Raw genomic sequence first — 15,105 nt, 5'->3', positions numbered from 1 at the left:
GTCTCTATAAAAGAGAAACAACCAAGAATGGTTTCATAAATTCGCAAGTCCATCAAATATATATGGGATATTACGAATTTCTTGTATTCATTTATTTGTAAAAATTGTTTTTAATTATAAAAACAATTTTTATAAATAAAAGTATTTTTTTTTAAATTTGATTTTTTTAAAAAAAAAATTGAATTATTGCGTCACCGTGACGACGCCCACTCGCGGGGCAGCGAGTGGGCGTCACGCACGTCGCGGGGAGAGCCACGTCGCCGAAGCGCGTGGCGGCACAGACCGTGCCGCGTCTCGTGCCAACGGCACCCGGGACGGCATGGGCACGGAACCGTGACGAAACGTAGCGCCGCAACGCGTTCCGCTACGGTTTCGTTCCGGAGGAACGAAACGCGGAACGCCCACGGCCCGCGTTGCGGGTGCTCTAATGACCCGGAACGAAACGCGGAACGCCCACGGCCCGCGTTGCGGGTGCTCTAATGAATATCATAGATTCCATCAAAAACCATCATTCCCCACCCATCTCTCTTCACATACCCCAAATTCAATCTCTCACTGAATATGTTATATTCCTACTGGAATTTCTCCAAACATACAAGTCCCCTGTTCCTGACCACGACGAAGCAGATCCATTGGAGATGCGTATTGCTGATGCAGCTTATGCCGCTGAAGATGTTATCGAATCTCATATTGTCCACAAGAGTCAGCTCAGTAGATCCATTAAAGATGCAGCTTATGCGGCTGGTGATGCTATCGAAAAGATTCAGGTCAGTAGATCCGAAGCAGCCAAAATCAGATGCTCCTTCAATTGCTTTCGAGGCACAAGGGATCCGAGAAATGTCTCATCAAATCATAACGATGATGAACCGAACAAGTTGCATCAAGATGTACAAAATGTGATAGAAGAAATGGATCGGATCAAGAGAGTGGCTATGGAGACCAACGCACAGAAGGTGGTGGTGCTATGTGATCAACGGCAACGACGTAGATCTGTCTTTTCTTCCATTGGGAAGAAGAGTAGTGGCATAATAGTGTTCTCTGATCATGTCTTACATGGGATCATGGAAAAGCTCGTTGCGGATGAACCTGGCCGCCAAGTCATTTCCATCACAGGAATGGGCGGGATAGGTAAGACTGCTCTTGCTCAAACTGTTTATTCACAACAAGTTATTAAGGAGCGGTTTGATATTTGTGCTTGGGCTACTATTTTTGAACATTACAACACAAGAGAAATTTTATGTGAACTTGTTTCTCAAACCACTAACAAAGACAAGAAACAACTAAGTGAAAGCAGTGAAGAAGAGTTAGGATTAGAGCTTTACCAATATTTGTCGGGTAGGAGGTTTCTAATTGTAATGGATGATATGTGGAATATTGAGTCCTGGAATGACATACAATATTTCTTTCCTAACAATGAGAATAACAGTCGAATAATGGTGACGACTAGGCTATCACAATTGAGCTCACAATTAAACAGTCATTATAGCCATCAAGTGGAATTTCTTGATGAGGTGAGCAGTTGGATACTATTATCCAAAATAGTGTTTGGAGATGAATGTTGTACTCTTGAATTGGAGAAAATTGGAAAGGAAATTGCAAACAACTGCAGAGGCCTCCCTCTATCAATTGTTGTAGTGGGTGGTCTTTTGAAAAATATGGAACAATCACAAGAATGTTGGGCAACAATAAGGAACAACTTAGCTTCAGTAGTAAATTGGGACAACGACAAGGATTGCTTGAAATTGTTGAAAATGAGCTACAACCATTTGCCCGTTCACTTAAAGCCTTGTTTTTTATACATGGGGGTGTTTGAGGAAGATGATGCAATTAGCGTCTCAACGCTCGTCAAACTATGGGTTTGTGAAGGATTTCTTAAACCAATAGATGGGAGAAGTTTGGAAACAATTGGGAAAGGGTTTGTAAAGGATTTAATAGACAGAAATCTCGTTCTACTTGATGAATTGGGATCTACTGGAAACATAAAACTAGTTAAAGTTCATGATTTGGTAAGAGACCTTTGTCTAGACCAGGCCAAGAAAGAAGGGTTCTATCACGTGATAGGAGAATATAGTCCTCGAGGCGTAAATATCCAACGCCGCATTGTTATACGCAAGACCACTTCAAAGGATAAACTCCTTGATGACTTGCAATGTATGTCTCATGCTCGTTCCGTTATTTGCGAGCATGTGAAAGTCCCACTATGCCAGAATTTTGAATTGTTGAGGACAATACATGCATACAAATTTCGTACTTTCGAATACGAAAGCTACGTGAATTGCCTTGTTTCTGGATATGTTAACTTACGACAGCTCGCTGTAAAATTTGCTAGCATGTCCTCAATATTTTCTTGTTTCAACCACTTTTGGAATTTGCAAACATTGATTGTTTCTTGTCCACGTGAGTCTATTGGGCCTACTGAAATTTGGAAAATGCCTCAACTGAGGCATATTGATTTTGGGAGAAGATTGCTTCTCCCGGATCCTCCGAGTGATGCTGGAGTCATGGAGAATCTAGTGGTACTTGAAGGAGCACTTAATTTTAAGTGCGATAAAGAAGTGGTTAAGAGAATTCCCAATATCAAGAAGTTGAGGATAAGATATTCAGGGAGCATGGGAATGGACGGTGATGATTATTATTGTCTGAGCAATATTAAATTTCTATATAAATTAGAATCTCTTCATATATCGTGTTGGTATGATTTTAGTGGGAATGCCTCTTTGTATAAGCTTATCTTTCCCCAATCACTCAAGAGTTTGACTCTTGATATGGAAGATCACTTTGAATGGGAAAACATATTGGAAAAGATAGGTTCTTTGCCTCTTCTTGAGAAGTTCAAGTTGTGGGAAGGATGTTTTGGAACAGGCAAGTGGGAAATATTTGATGGGCGATTCCCTTGCCTCAAATACTTGGGATTGTATTCCATTCCTAGCCTGAAACATTGGACTGCTGAAGCGAGCTCCATCTTTCCACGACTGGAGAAACTTCGTCTTTTTCATATAAATGGATTGGAGAATATCCCCTCTGAAATTGGATACATACCCACGATCCAAAAGATATGGATGGATTTTTGTGGTGAATCAGTTGTGAATTATGCGAAACAGATTGTAGAAGAACAAATTTATTTACAAGGGGACGATCTTCCCTTTCATGTTCAGGTTCGGCTTCCTCGTAATAGAAATGAAGCATTGCTGAATTTGGTGGCAGGTCCTAACTTTGAAGTTGTATAATACTCCATCTCTTTCCTAGAAATAAAAACTCTTGCCTTTTTAGTTCGTTTTTGAAAAATTGAAACTTTCTATTTTAAGAAATGGATCTAACAATCCAGTAACACTAATTCGACTATTTTTTCTTAAAACCTGTGCCGGGTCGAAACTCCCCTTGTATTGGTGAACAGAAGGAAAAACTCTTAATCTCCCCGCAAAAAAAAATGTCTCCGTATAATGGAACAAAAGGAGTATTGGATATCTTTAGATGCTTATTTAATGGAATCATTAACATTTTAAACAAATACTCCTCTATCTCGGAAAAGTATGAATATTTTATTCGATGCGGGTTTTAACGTATAATTGGTAAAGTAAGACTGAAATAAAGGATAGTGTAAATAGTGTTAGTGGGAAGTGGGCTCCACATCATTAGTAGTGTAGCGTAACGATATAAGCGGTAAATGAAATGTTGTGTAACGGTAATGGGTTGTTTAACTTTTTCAAATTTAGAAAGTTCATACATTTTAGGGATACTTAATATTCCTCCGTCATAAAAATAAGGATACTTTCATTTCTCATTTATTTACAACTTATACCACTAGAGTACACCATTAACTACTAATAATAATGTGGCTCCCTGACAAAAATAGATTTTGGATGTTTTTAAGGACTAGATTTGACTTGTTTTAAATGTCAATCATGCAAATTATGTTCTTAAATTGCATATGTTATATATTTGGTATTTTTGATGTGTTTGTTGATAAATGATAGAAAAAGATTAAAAAAAAGGTGAAAAGAGGCCAAAGTGCAGCAGCCTCTGTTCGAGCCCATTCTGCCAGCGATTTTGAAGTCCAGTCTGTGCTTACTACATGCTATTCTCTTCGTCTTCGAAAATCTTCGCATGGATATCTTGCATGTCTCAATCGGAGTTCTGTGGAGAAAGTCATGACAATTCTACGAACGTTGCGCAGTCCAGTCAAAGCTGACGGGAATTTATGCGGAAATTCACAGAAGGAAAGAAATTATTATATTGTGAAGCCAAATCTCTCCTATTTCTTGTAGGGCACGAAATTTATAAAAAATAAACCTTTTTCCAGCCTATAAATACCTCTGAACCTAATTCATAATCTTGATTTCAGAGCCTCCAATCCTTCTCCCTCTCTACACTTCTTCCATTCCATATTCCACCCTTAAATTCATCCATCTTCCATTGGAGCGGAGTTCTGCAGATCCAGGCAAGAGAAGACTGAAAATTGAAGATTCAACCTTGGGTTTTATCAATTTCTTTCATGTCTCGTACTTTATTTGTAGTTTTTACTTGTGTATGAGTTAAACATCAATTGTGGAATTTTTGGTGAAGATATTCGATTGATTTTCCTTGTTAGCTCTTGTAGTTATTTGATTTATCCTTGCGCTTTCTATATTCAATTGATTAGCTACCTCTTGAATACATGTTAGAGTTGATTAGAGTACTCGGGAGACGAAATAGTTGACTTGGAAAATGAATAATTCACACTTTAATTCAATAGAACTCGGGAGAGTTGAGGTTTCAAGTGAGGTCATTGGTCTTTAACGATCTTTTAGGAGTTAGATGTTAGAGATTTAAAGGGGACTTTGATTTCAACACCTAATCTACGGATGTCTCACTTCGGGAGAGGGTTTAATTCAGTTAAGTGACCGACTTAATAACTCTAGAGACCGTAATTCAAGAAAGTCGATTGTGTTTTGGATCCTAATATTCTACATTTCTATGCCGGCTTTGTATCATTGTTTATATGCTCTCTTTTTATTTGTTTATTTATTTTTCAGTCTAGTTTAATAAAATCAAACAAAAAAAACATCTGTGTCTTTAAATAGTATATGACGCTTAGTATATGATAGTCAGTTGCAATCTTATTCCCTGTGTTCGATATCCCGGTACTGACCTTTAGCTATACTAGATCTACCCTGTAAACTTGCAGGTATTTTTAGTGCTAATAAATAGTGAGGACTTTTCAAGGGTCTTAGAAGCTTTTAGGAGTTACGGATCTAGAATTGACAACCCTAGTGTTATTAATCTACGCTTGTACCGCATGGGCAAAACTTATGTGACTCGTTCTATCGAAGTATAAATTGTGCTAGGGTATTATAGTTGGAATTTGTATAACCATAACTATGAATGCACATCCCTGGAATTCTCTTATCTCTTGTACTTTTACCTCTTTAATTATTTGCATTTAGTTGTTTTTGCTTTCAAACTGTTTTTAGTATTCAAAATCTCCAAAATTCTCGGTTTTCCAAATAGTGAACAAAGCTTAGTAAAAGGTAGTCAGTCTGTGACTTTATTCCCCTTGTTTGATATCCGGTACTGACATTTAGCTATACTATATATACTCTGTATACTTGCATGTTTATTTAGTGCTATACATTCACTTCGTGATTGATATCTTCAAGCGGACGAATTTGCTAATTTGGATTTTAATTGCTTTTTGTTTTTAAAATTTTAGTTTAATTTTTGTTTTTGTAACCTTCAGGTAGTGTATGCGAATGCATTTTGGGAAGGAAATCTTAGAGCCGCTCGATCTCGAACTTGAAAGGACATGTGGGAGAATAAGAAGTGATCGAAACACAATGGAAGACGAGACTAGTGTTGAGTTGGAAAGGCTGCAATCCCAAGTCTCTACTTGTTCGTTTCTTCTCACATTCTATTAGTAATCTGTAAACTTTACTGGAGATTTAATCCTATCGATATAATTTATTCATGTAGTTGGATTATTAGCTCACTTTTTAATACTCGGTCTCATGAATAGATGATAGAGATGAAATCAATTACTATCATTCTGTATTCTACTGCACGAATTCCTTGATACAAATCAATTACTCCGTGTTAACTTATAATCGTTGATATATTATGCATTTGTGCTCTCTTGGCTTGTATATGTAAGAGCATTGAAACTACCGATACTTGATTTATTTGTATCTAGACTTGGTATGATTTTAGATTTAACATTGCCTGTTAAAAGCTAGGCTGCTGTTTGCTGGAAGTCTGGAACAAATAGGAGATGGCAGGAAATAGGCACCATGGTAGATAAGACAGAACAAATCAAACTAATTGATAAACTGAACTAGAAAGTATGTAATAAATGATAAACGACCTATGCAGAGGGCCACACCTCCGAGGAGGGCGTAGCAATCACTGGTAATATGAGTTAATATATAGCATCACTGAAAAACAAAATGAAGAATGAGCGAAAAAACGTGCAAGCAACACGGCTCTGTAAACCGATAGTTTTGAAGCCATGCGGCGATCCAAATAGCAATGGCCAAGGGCTGCTGTAGGGAATATAGTGGAGAAAAAACATTGCAGTAGAAGAGGCATGGATCGTGGCAGTGGAGGCTGAGATTTTGTGGGCGAATCATCAGGGCTGTATGAAAGCATGTGCAATTATGCAACGCATGGAGAATTTGAAACAACATTCAAAACAACAGGGTAGATAGATGGCAAGAGACGTGATACAATGACATCGGAGGTTGAATGGTTGAAGAGGTTGCTATGGTCTGGTTGGTTTGAACGCCGGTAATGATGATGAGGGACTTGAAGGAACTGAAGTGTTGTCGGAAGCCGGTGCGCGGGTGTTGGGGCTGGGTGAAAGCATGGGTTCTATTCGCGTGGGAATATCTTGAAAGTCACCTTAAACCCGCATCTCCTCACACAATTTTTGCATTGTAGTTGCTGAGGACTCATTCGCCTTCTCTAATTCTAGCTTTGCAACTATCGTTCACACATATAATTGTTAGTGTATGAATATTGTTCAATCTGAAGGTGGTGGTTGGCCGGAACGAATAGGAGAATGTTTGAAAAAGACAGAATATAACATAGATCGAATCGAACTAAAATTGATAGAAATCCATAGGGTTCCATTCTAAAAATCAATTGGTGATAGGAGGCAGTGTTGTTAAAATCGCGCTCGGGGCGCGGATCGCCAGGGTCGAGGCCGGCTTCGCCCCAACATGGGTGAGCCGAGCGAGATACGTGGGGCGCGATCGGGGCGCGCCTGGGGCGGTAGTGGCGAGTGGAGCGACACAGGGGGCGACGAAGGGGAGCGATTCGTTTCTCTGTAAAGAGAGAGGAAGCTGAAATCTTTTCTTTTTATTAGTATTTTAATACTATGAAGTCCTTTTGATAAAACCTAGGCACCCACCACCGCCTCTTTTTACCTCTAATCATTCAACTTTTTACTTTTTCACTTTTCTATAATTTTAATTTATTATTACAGTCAACTTTTCAGCTTTCCTCAAAATGAATTAATTATAAAATTCATTTTAATTATCAAAACAAGTAAATAGACTATAATTCCTTCAATAATTATTTTATTTAAATTTTTTTTCTTCTTGTTATGTGAGTATAAGTATTTATTTATTAGTAAATTATATTTAATCATTATTATTACTAATATATAAATGATAAATAATTTTGCGCTCCGATTCGTGGGTCCCTCGCCCCAGCGCCCCGCGACCAGGGGTCCAGCCTCAGCGCCCCGGACCGACCCGCGACCCTAACAACACTGATAGGAGGAGTGGCCAATGTGTCTTATATAGTGGTTTTAGTTTACTATTTACATCGATATAGGATATTGTCATATTTATTTTTGTTTCATTTGTTAACACCCTCCCTCAAACCCGTCCATGTGAACTTTGGAGGGGTTAGACTTTTTTTTTTCCTGATTGGGTTGGACCAAATCTCCATTCTCCATAGTTCAGGCCCAAATTTAAAGCCTAGATATACAGCGTTGGGTTAGTCATTTTCTAATTTTCTTTGCCCGTAACCTTGTCTTTCCCAACCTACAATTTGTGTACTCATGTGAAGTCATTACAATCACATTGAAGAATGCTACTTTTTTTATTCACAGTAGTTTCATTTTATTTTAAGGCATTATGCTTCCTTTAATTGTAAATGGTGTTCTTTCCAACTTAAATTTGTAGGGTCCTTTAAAGCTAGGATTGTATCTTGTTGGCACGCCAATCGGGAATCTTGAAGATAACTTTAAGGTCAATCAGCCTGTAAATGTTGCTGGAGTTTTCCTTTTGATTTTCTTTCCCCGGTTCTCAATATACTTTTGTGTTTCAATTGTTGTAGAGCCTTTAAAGTTCTGAAATCTGCTGATGTCATACTTTCAGAGGATACAAGGCATTCAGGAAAGTTGCTTATGTACTATAAAATCAGAACTCCACTTGTAAGACAGTTTTAAATTCTATTTATGCGCTTAAGAATATACATAAATTCATATTTGTATTTTTGGAAGGAGGTCTTGCTCATCTAAGATTTAGATAGTCAGTTAAGCTATCACAAATTCAATGAGTCTCAACGAGAACAAGTTGTGCTGAAGAGATTACTAGGTGGAGAAATTGTCGCACTGATTAGTGATGCTGGGATGCCTGGAATCAGTGATCCTGGTATGGAGCTGGTAAGTTAAATGTTTGCATGCTGTCTTATCTAATAATTTACAGTTAACACATGGTCTACCTGCGTAAGTAATATTGTGGTACATCTATCTATCCGCATATTTATATACGGATATTTTTCAGATTCTACTGACTTGTATTAATTTTGTGATGGATCCAGGCCAAGTTGTGTGTAGACAAAAACATACCTGTCATTCCTGTCCCAGGTCCATCTGCTGTGGTAGCAGCTCTTTCTGCGTCTGGTTTGCCAACTAACGAGTTCACATTAGGTAATCACATGAATACATGATAAATCATACATTTTGCAACTCATGACATATTGTCTTATGAGGCAAAATTATGCTGCAGTCGGATATCTCCCTAAACATGCCACTACAAGAAGAGAGAGGCTCATGGTTTCTGCCAATAGTGCAACCACACAGGTGTTTTTGTCCCTCCTCATAAGCTCTGTCAGTTCCTAGAGGAGTCGTCTTCGATCTTTGGAAACTCAAGGTAATTCCTTCCACTGCTCCCTCTCATTTGGAGAGCAATTATAGGTATTCAGTTTTTTTGTTTTAATTAATGTATGAGGTTCACATTACTGCCCTTTGAACTAGGTACCCCAGGATGAATTCCATTGATTCTTTCTTTCAGTTTTAATGTATAAACATATATATTGTAGATTTTTGTGATTCTGCTGTTCTACCTTAAATACAAATTTGGCAAGTTTGACTGTAAAATTTTCTATGCAAACAGTGTTGTTAGGGTCGCGGGGCGAGCCGGGGCGATGAGGTCAAATCCGGGGTGCGGGGCGTTGGGGCGAGCGGGTCGAGAGACCCACGAATCGGGGCGTACCATTAGCCTAATTATGTTATATCTATACTTTTAATACAGGTTAATGAAATTCATTACCTGAAAATGACTTTTTGGTGTGAAGTACAATTTTTTAGATTATTTATTATTTATGTAGTACTAATATTTAAAGATAGTTAATCAATATAATGAATATTTTAACTGTAAAAAGACTAAAATGTTTACTGTTCTAACTTGGGGAGTGGGTAACAAAAAGAATTATGAGTAATAAATTAATTGCACTAACTATTGCATGAGAATCGATACAGGTTACTATTCTCTAACTTGAGTGGGTGAAAAAGAATTAATAATGTAGTTAGTGGAAAGACAAGTGTAAAAAAAAATCAATTAATTAATGTAGAGAAAACATCGAAAAGTGGGTCGTAGAGATGAAGAGGCTGAGAAAACAATTAATTATTAGAAAAGAGGAAAAGGTATGTTAAAGTAATGAATGCCTCGATTCTCTACCCATAAGAGCTCATCTCCATTTTCAAAACCCATAAAAAATTAGTCAACAAAGCAGGGAAAACCACTTCGGCTCCAGTCGCCGCCCCCCCGCCCCGTCGCCCCAACGGCGCCCCATGTATCTCGCTCGACTCACCCATGTCGGGGCGAAGCCGGCCTCGACCTGAGCGCCCCGCGCTCCGGGCGCTCTCGGGTCGCGTTTTTGACAACACTGTATGCAAATAACTACAAGGGCACTTGCTCTCATGCTTCCTTTTATCATATTTTCCTTCTTTTGATGACATATTCTTTGACATGTTTTAAAGAACTTTAGATAATATGCACACCACATGATAGAAGCTGTGGATTTGTAACTTAGTATCTTCAAGGATTTCAAACCAATTTGCTAAAATAAAATTAATTTCTAGATCTAAATTTTATGTGTAACACACGACCCTTGTGATGATATCTTTGGTGTATGATTTTGAGTTGGAAAATATGGGTTCAATTGTCAATTCAAATGACAGTAAATTCTTGGTTCTTATTTGTTTTATTTGTAAAAATATGCTAATCAGATAAAGAAAATAATATTCTTTCACTTCTTGATAGCTGATATTGTACTTCATATACATGAAATGTGGTCTATTCCCTTTTCTCTTCATATTTTGTCGCATAAAAATGTGTATCTCTCGTCACTAAATTTAAGCCATGCACCTGCATCATTGTTTTCCAATTGTTGCAAACTTTTCTCAGGCGTTGTGTTATTGCTCGAGAGATGACCAAACTACATGAAGAAGTAAGTTTTACATTTAGTGGTTTGATGTTATATTCTTTTTCTTTGCTTGATCAGTTTGTACGTATGAAAGAGAGATAGGAATTAACTGGTAGTGATAATGTCTATGATATGTGCTTGTAAAGTTTACTTTTATGGTTTTACGAGGCTCACCATATGCTATGAAACATCCATATTTAGCAAACCTCGCCTGTAGCCCTAATATATACTCCCTTTGTCCCATCTCAAGTGATCAACTTTCCATTTTGGGTTGTCCCAACTCAAGTGATTGATTTCTTTTTTAGCAAAAGTACAATACTTTACTCTCTCCTACTTTATTCTCTCTCATATTTTATTCTCTCCACTTAACTCAATAAATATCATTTTCTTAGGCTAATCCATTGTTTACTGGATGGATAGGATTTTGGGATATCCCAAGGCCCGTGATAATTTATACGGAGTATTTAAATTAATTTTGCTTGATTGATTAGGATTGGAGAAACCCTAGTTCTGGAGGGGTACTCTTGGGGAAGCGAATGAAGCATTCTCAACCCATCAACCAAAGGGTGAAATAACACTGATGATAGAAGGGATGATGAGTGAGGATGACCAACTCTCCAATTCTCAACTGGAGAATAAGTTGGAGGAATTAATATCCAAAGGGCATAGTCTCTCCCTGTAAAGTTAGATCACGCTCACATTTATAAAATTGTCTTCCAGAGATGATAGACAGGTTCATTTCTTATTGCATATGCTCTAAGACATTTAATTCCCTTCCTCAAGTTGACTCGGATGCTGGTGCTGTTGAAATGTTAATGAGCTCATTGTAGGCTGTTGAGCACACTAATGCATTTAGGATCTAAGTAGCCTTGTGATCCATCATTTGAATATCTCATTTCCTTGTATGACTTCCCACTCTCACGAATACAAACGGTTGAGAATCGGTTAGCTAACAACTGGAGCTGGAGAAGAAAGTAGGCAAGTGGAGAGATATGTAATTCATTTCGGTATCGAATTTTACAGTGTATTGTTGAGATCCTCCTCAGCAGCAACTCCAAGCTCAAACAACCTCTATTGACGGAACACCACTGCACGCCGATTGCTGGCCATCCCGGACACGAGAGGACTTTTCGCCTGTTATCAGCGGGATTTTATTAGCCGAACATGGGCAAGGATGTGAGGAAATTTGTTGATTCTTGTGCAATGTGTCAGTCGACTAAGTATTCGACTCAAAAACCTGCAGGGTTGCTGCAGCCACTACTGGTTCCTTCGCAAGTGTGGGAAGACGTCTAAATGGATTTCATTACGGGTCTCCCTCCCTCTTGAGGGTACACAACAATCATGGTGGTGGTGGACTGCCTCTCCAAGTATGCTCATTTTGCCCCATCGCCTACCAAATTCGATGCCTTGCAGATGACACACTTATTTGTTAACACAGTGGTCTGTCACCATGGATTTCCTAAGACGCTAATTTTGGATAGGGACTCGGTCTTCTTGAATGCCACGTGGGAAGAAATGCTACGCCTCAGTGGTACCAAACTCCATTTTCCCACAGCCTATCACCCGCAGACAGAGGTTCGAAATAGGGGTTTGGAGCAATATTTGCGGGCATTCGCGGCTGACCGTCCTTCCAAGTGGTGTATTCTGTTTCCTTGGGCGGAGCTATCGCTTAATTGTTTCCACCACGCCGCACTTGGAACGTCGCCCTTCAAGGCGCTTTATGGCCGTCAGCCACCACTCTTAGTGGCGTCACCCCCATCGTCCGCCACCCCTCCGAAGGTGGCTGACCTGATTCGCCATCGAGGGACTCTCATTCGCGAGCTGCGCAATAATCTAGAACTCGCACAACATAGAATAAGGGATTCTGCCAATAAACGGCGACGCCATGTGGAGTTTGAGGTAGGGGATCTGGTGTGGCTGAAACTTCAGCCGTACAGTCAGCATTCGGTGGCCAAACCATTATCGGCCAAGCTGGCCAGATAGTACTATGCCCCTTTCAAAGTTTTGCAGCGCGTAGGTCCGGTGGCGTACCGTCTGTGCTTTCCGGAGGGGAACTGAATCCATGACGTTTTTCACGCCAGCCTCCTTCGGGAGTTTGTGGCAGGGGAGGAGTCGATTTCCGGAGGGGAACTGAATCCATGATGCGTATTTGAGGAATGTTGGGAGCTTTGTTTCACATGAACGATCTACAAACTTTTTAGAGCGATATACATTCAAATATAACAATAACAATAGGCATGCATATTCTAAGTAAAAATAGTGAAGATGTATATATATCATTGTTTACGTACTCTCAAGGAAAGGAGAGCGTATTTTAAAATGAAATTGAAATTACACATATCTCTGGTTTTCCCTCCTTAAAGAGAGAGAGGGAGAGAAAGAGAGGGGATACAAAATAAACTAACAAAACTAATAAGAAGGAAAATAAGTAGTCCTCCTACTTGAATTGGACCCAAATGCCAGGACTTGGAACTTGTTGATACACAAGAAAGAGAAGATAATATCCTGGAGGAGCAAGAATTTTAGAATTGGGAGTGGAGACACGAAGTTGATAATTGGATCCTCCCAAAGATGTGACATTAGAAGTGGTAAGAAGGAGAAGTCTTTGATTCATGGAAAATGAGTGTGTGGTGAAGGGAGGTGCGACGATTGAGATAGTAAGAGTAGTAGCATTGATTGTGGGTTGAGGAAGGGTGAAATTAATGGTGAGTAGTTGTCCATAGCCAAGCTGAGAATGCGAAGCCGGTGAAACGATGTTGGAACGAAGAGGTGCAAACTGTGGATCTAAGTATTCTGGGGAATAAGCTTGCATTGTGAGGTCTGTGGGATAGAGCACCCCTGTAAATGTGTAATAAGCATTTGGATTGCTTCCACTAACAAGAACACGTCCATCGCGAAGCAATATTGCATTGGAGTGGTACATCCGAGGTATAGAAGTGGCGTTCTGTGCCTCAAACCTGGAGCCGGCCTGATTATTGGGACGATAAACGAGGGGTGTAAGCACAGGATTACGCGCTATACCCCAGCCAGCTGTACCAGCAGCGGCCCCGTTAATAATCAAGACATTTCCATTGGGGAGAAGCACCATGTCACCCATGACTCTGGCGAGAGGCATTGTCTCCATGAGCCACTGTGGATTTGGATCGTTTATTCGGATCCTCCCACATGTATTAAGGGCCGTTACAAAGTTGCCGTTATTTGCACTTGTAAAGGATCCTTTTGGTGCTCCCCCGCACACCAATACTTCCGCTACTACTGCTCCTGAGGATATCCGCAACGGAAGCAGAACTGCAGAACCCGAACTAGGATAGTTCCTGGGATCTCCACCCGGGATGGTAGGGTAAGTTCTGACCACCACTCTCCTTACATAGTCGAACATGATAGCTCGATTGTTGGTGAAGACAAACATATTCCCATCCACGTTCAAGAAAACAAAGGGGTAGAGATTGTTTTCAATGGTCGGATCTCGGGTGTCCTTGAGGAAAGACAACTCAACAGCTAGATCAGCTCCAGATGTTTTCGGGTAAAACTCGTACGAGAAGCGGTCGCGTCCACCAAAAATGATCTGCCTTCCATCAGGTAAAATATGATTGGAGGCATACCATCTTCTATGAGTGAGGACATTGCTAAATTCCTGCCAATCACAAGAATTATCATTGCACGGTTTGAACACTCGAACGGTATTATAACCATCGTTGAATCCTCCCGTCTGCATTAGAGAACCATCAAGCATGGCGGCTCCAGAAGAGCACCACGTGTTGCTGTACACGAACAACGGCCGGATTGAGTTGGAAGCCACGTTGTACTCAACAGAATGCGCTGTGCAATCGTGTTGGAGTGCCAAATCCTTTGGGTTGTCGCGACACCGGTTGTTTGGCAGGGAAATGTTTGAGGCTCCGAAATCAGTCAGGTCGAAGATCACCACACGATCGTTGTTAAGGAGTTGCATGTGCATCGCAGACACCCCGATGTTCGACCGTAAAAGGTCCCACTTTCCCCCACCAGCAGCAACAACAACCATTTGCAACATTGCTACTAACATCAAACTCAAACCAATTACTACTATCTTTTTCATATCCATCATATATTCAATTGAAATCAAATGTTTTTTCAGATTGAATTGAATTGATATTTTCTCTCTTCACTCTTCCCACATCTTTAAATACTAGTAATTTCCACATTTATTTTTTAATTAGGTTGGAGTGTGCTCAATCAATTTAATCCAATGTTTCATTTCATTCATTCTTCTCTACCTGCATGTACTAGACGTGCTCAACATGCCAGATCACTATTTCAATTATTATTGTGTTATGCCATGTCTAGTCTATATACTTCCCTCATTTTTTTATTTTTTTCTACAAAATGTTTTTGCAAATTATTTGTACCTACCTAAACAAGTTCATTGCCCTTTTA

At 39.6% G+C, this 15,105-nt stretch overlaps 1 protein-coding gene and 1 pseudogene across 1 annotated transcript; one reads left to right on the top strand and one right to left on the bottom strand.

Moving 5' to 3' along the window:
• Positions 1-479: 479 nt before the first annotated feature.
• Positions 480-11,582, top strand: LOC121778933 (annotated as a pseudogene).
• Positions 11,583-13,129: 1,547 nt separating this feature from the next.
• Positions 13,130-14,713, bottom strand: LOC121779482 (aldehyde oxidase GLOX1-like). The gene has a single exon (XM_042176811.1). It carries the CDS (start codon positions 14,711-14,713, stop codon positions 13,130-13,132), a length of 1,584 nt encoding a protein of 527 aa, XP_042032745.1.
• Between the last annotated feature and the right edge of the window lie 392 nt (positions 14,714-15,105).

This window comes from Salvia splendens, chromosome 19 (genome assembly GCF_004379255.2).
Source record: "Salvia splendens isolate huo1 chromosome 19, SspV2, whole genome shotgun sequence".
Classification (NCBI taxonomy): domain Eukaryota; kingdom Viridiplantae; phylum Streptophyta; class Magnoliopsida; order Lamiales; family Lamiaceae; genus Salvia; species Salvia splendens.
This window is presented reverse-complemented; position numbering and strand designations above follow the sequence as displayed.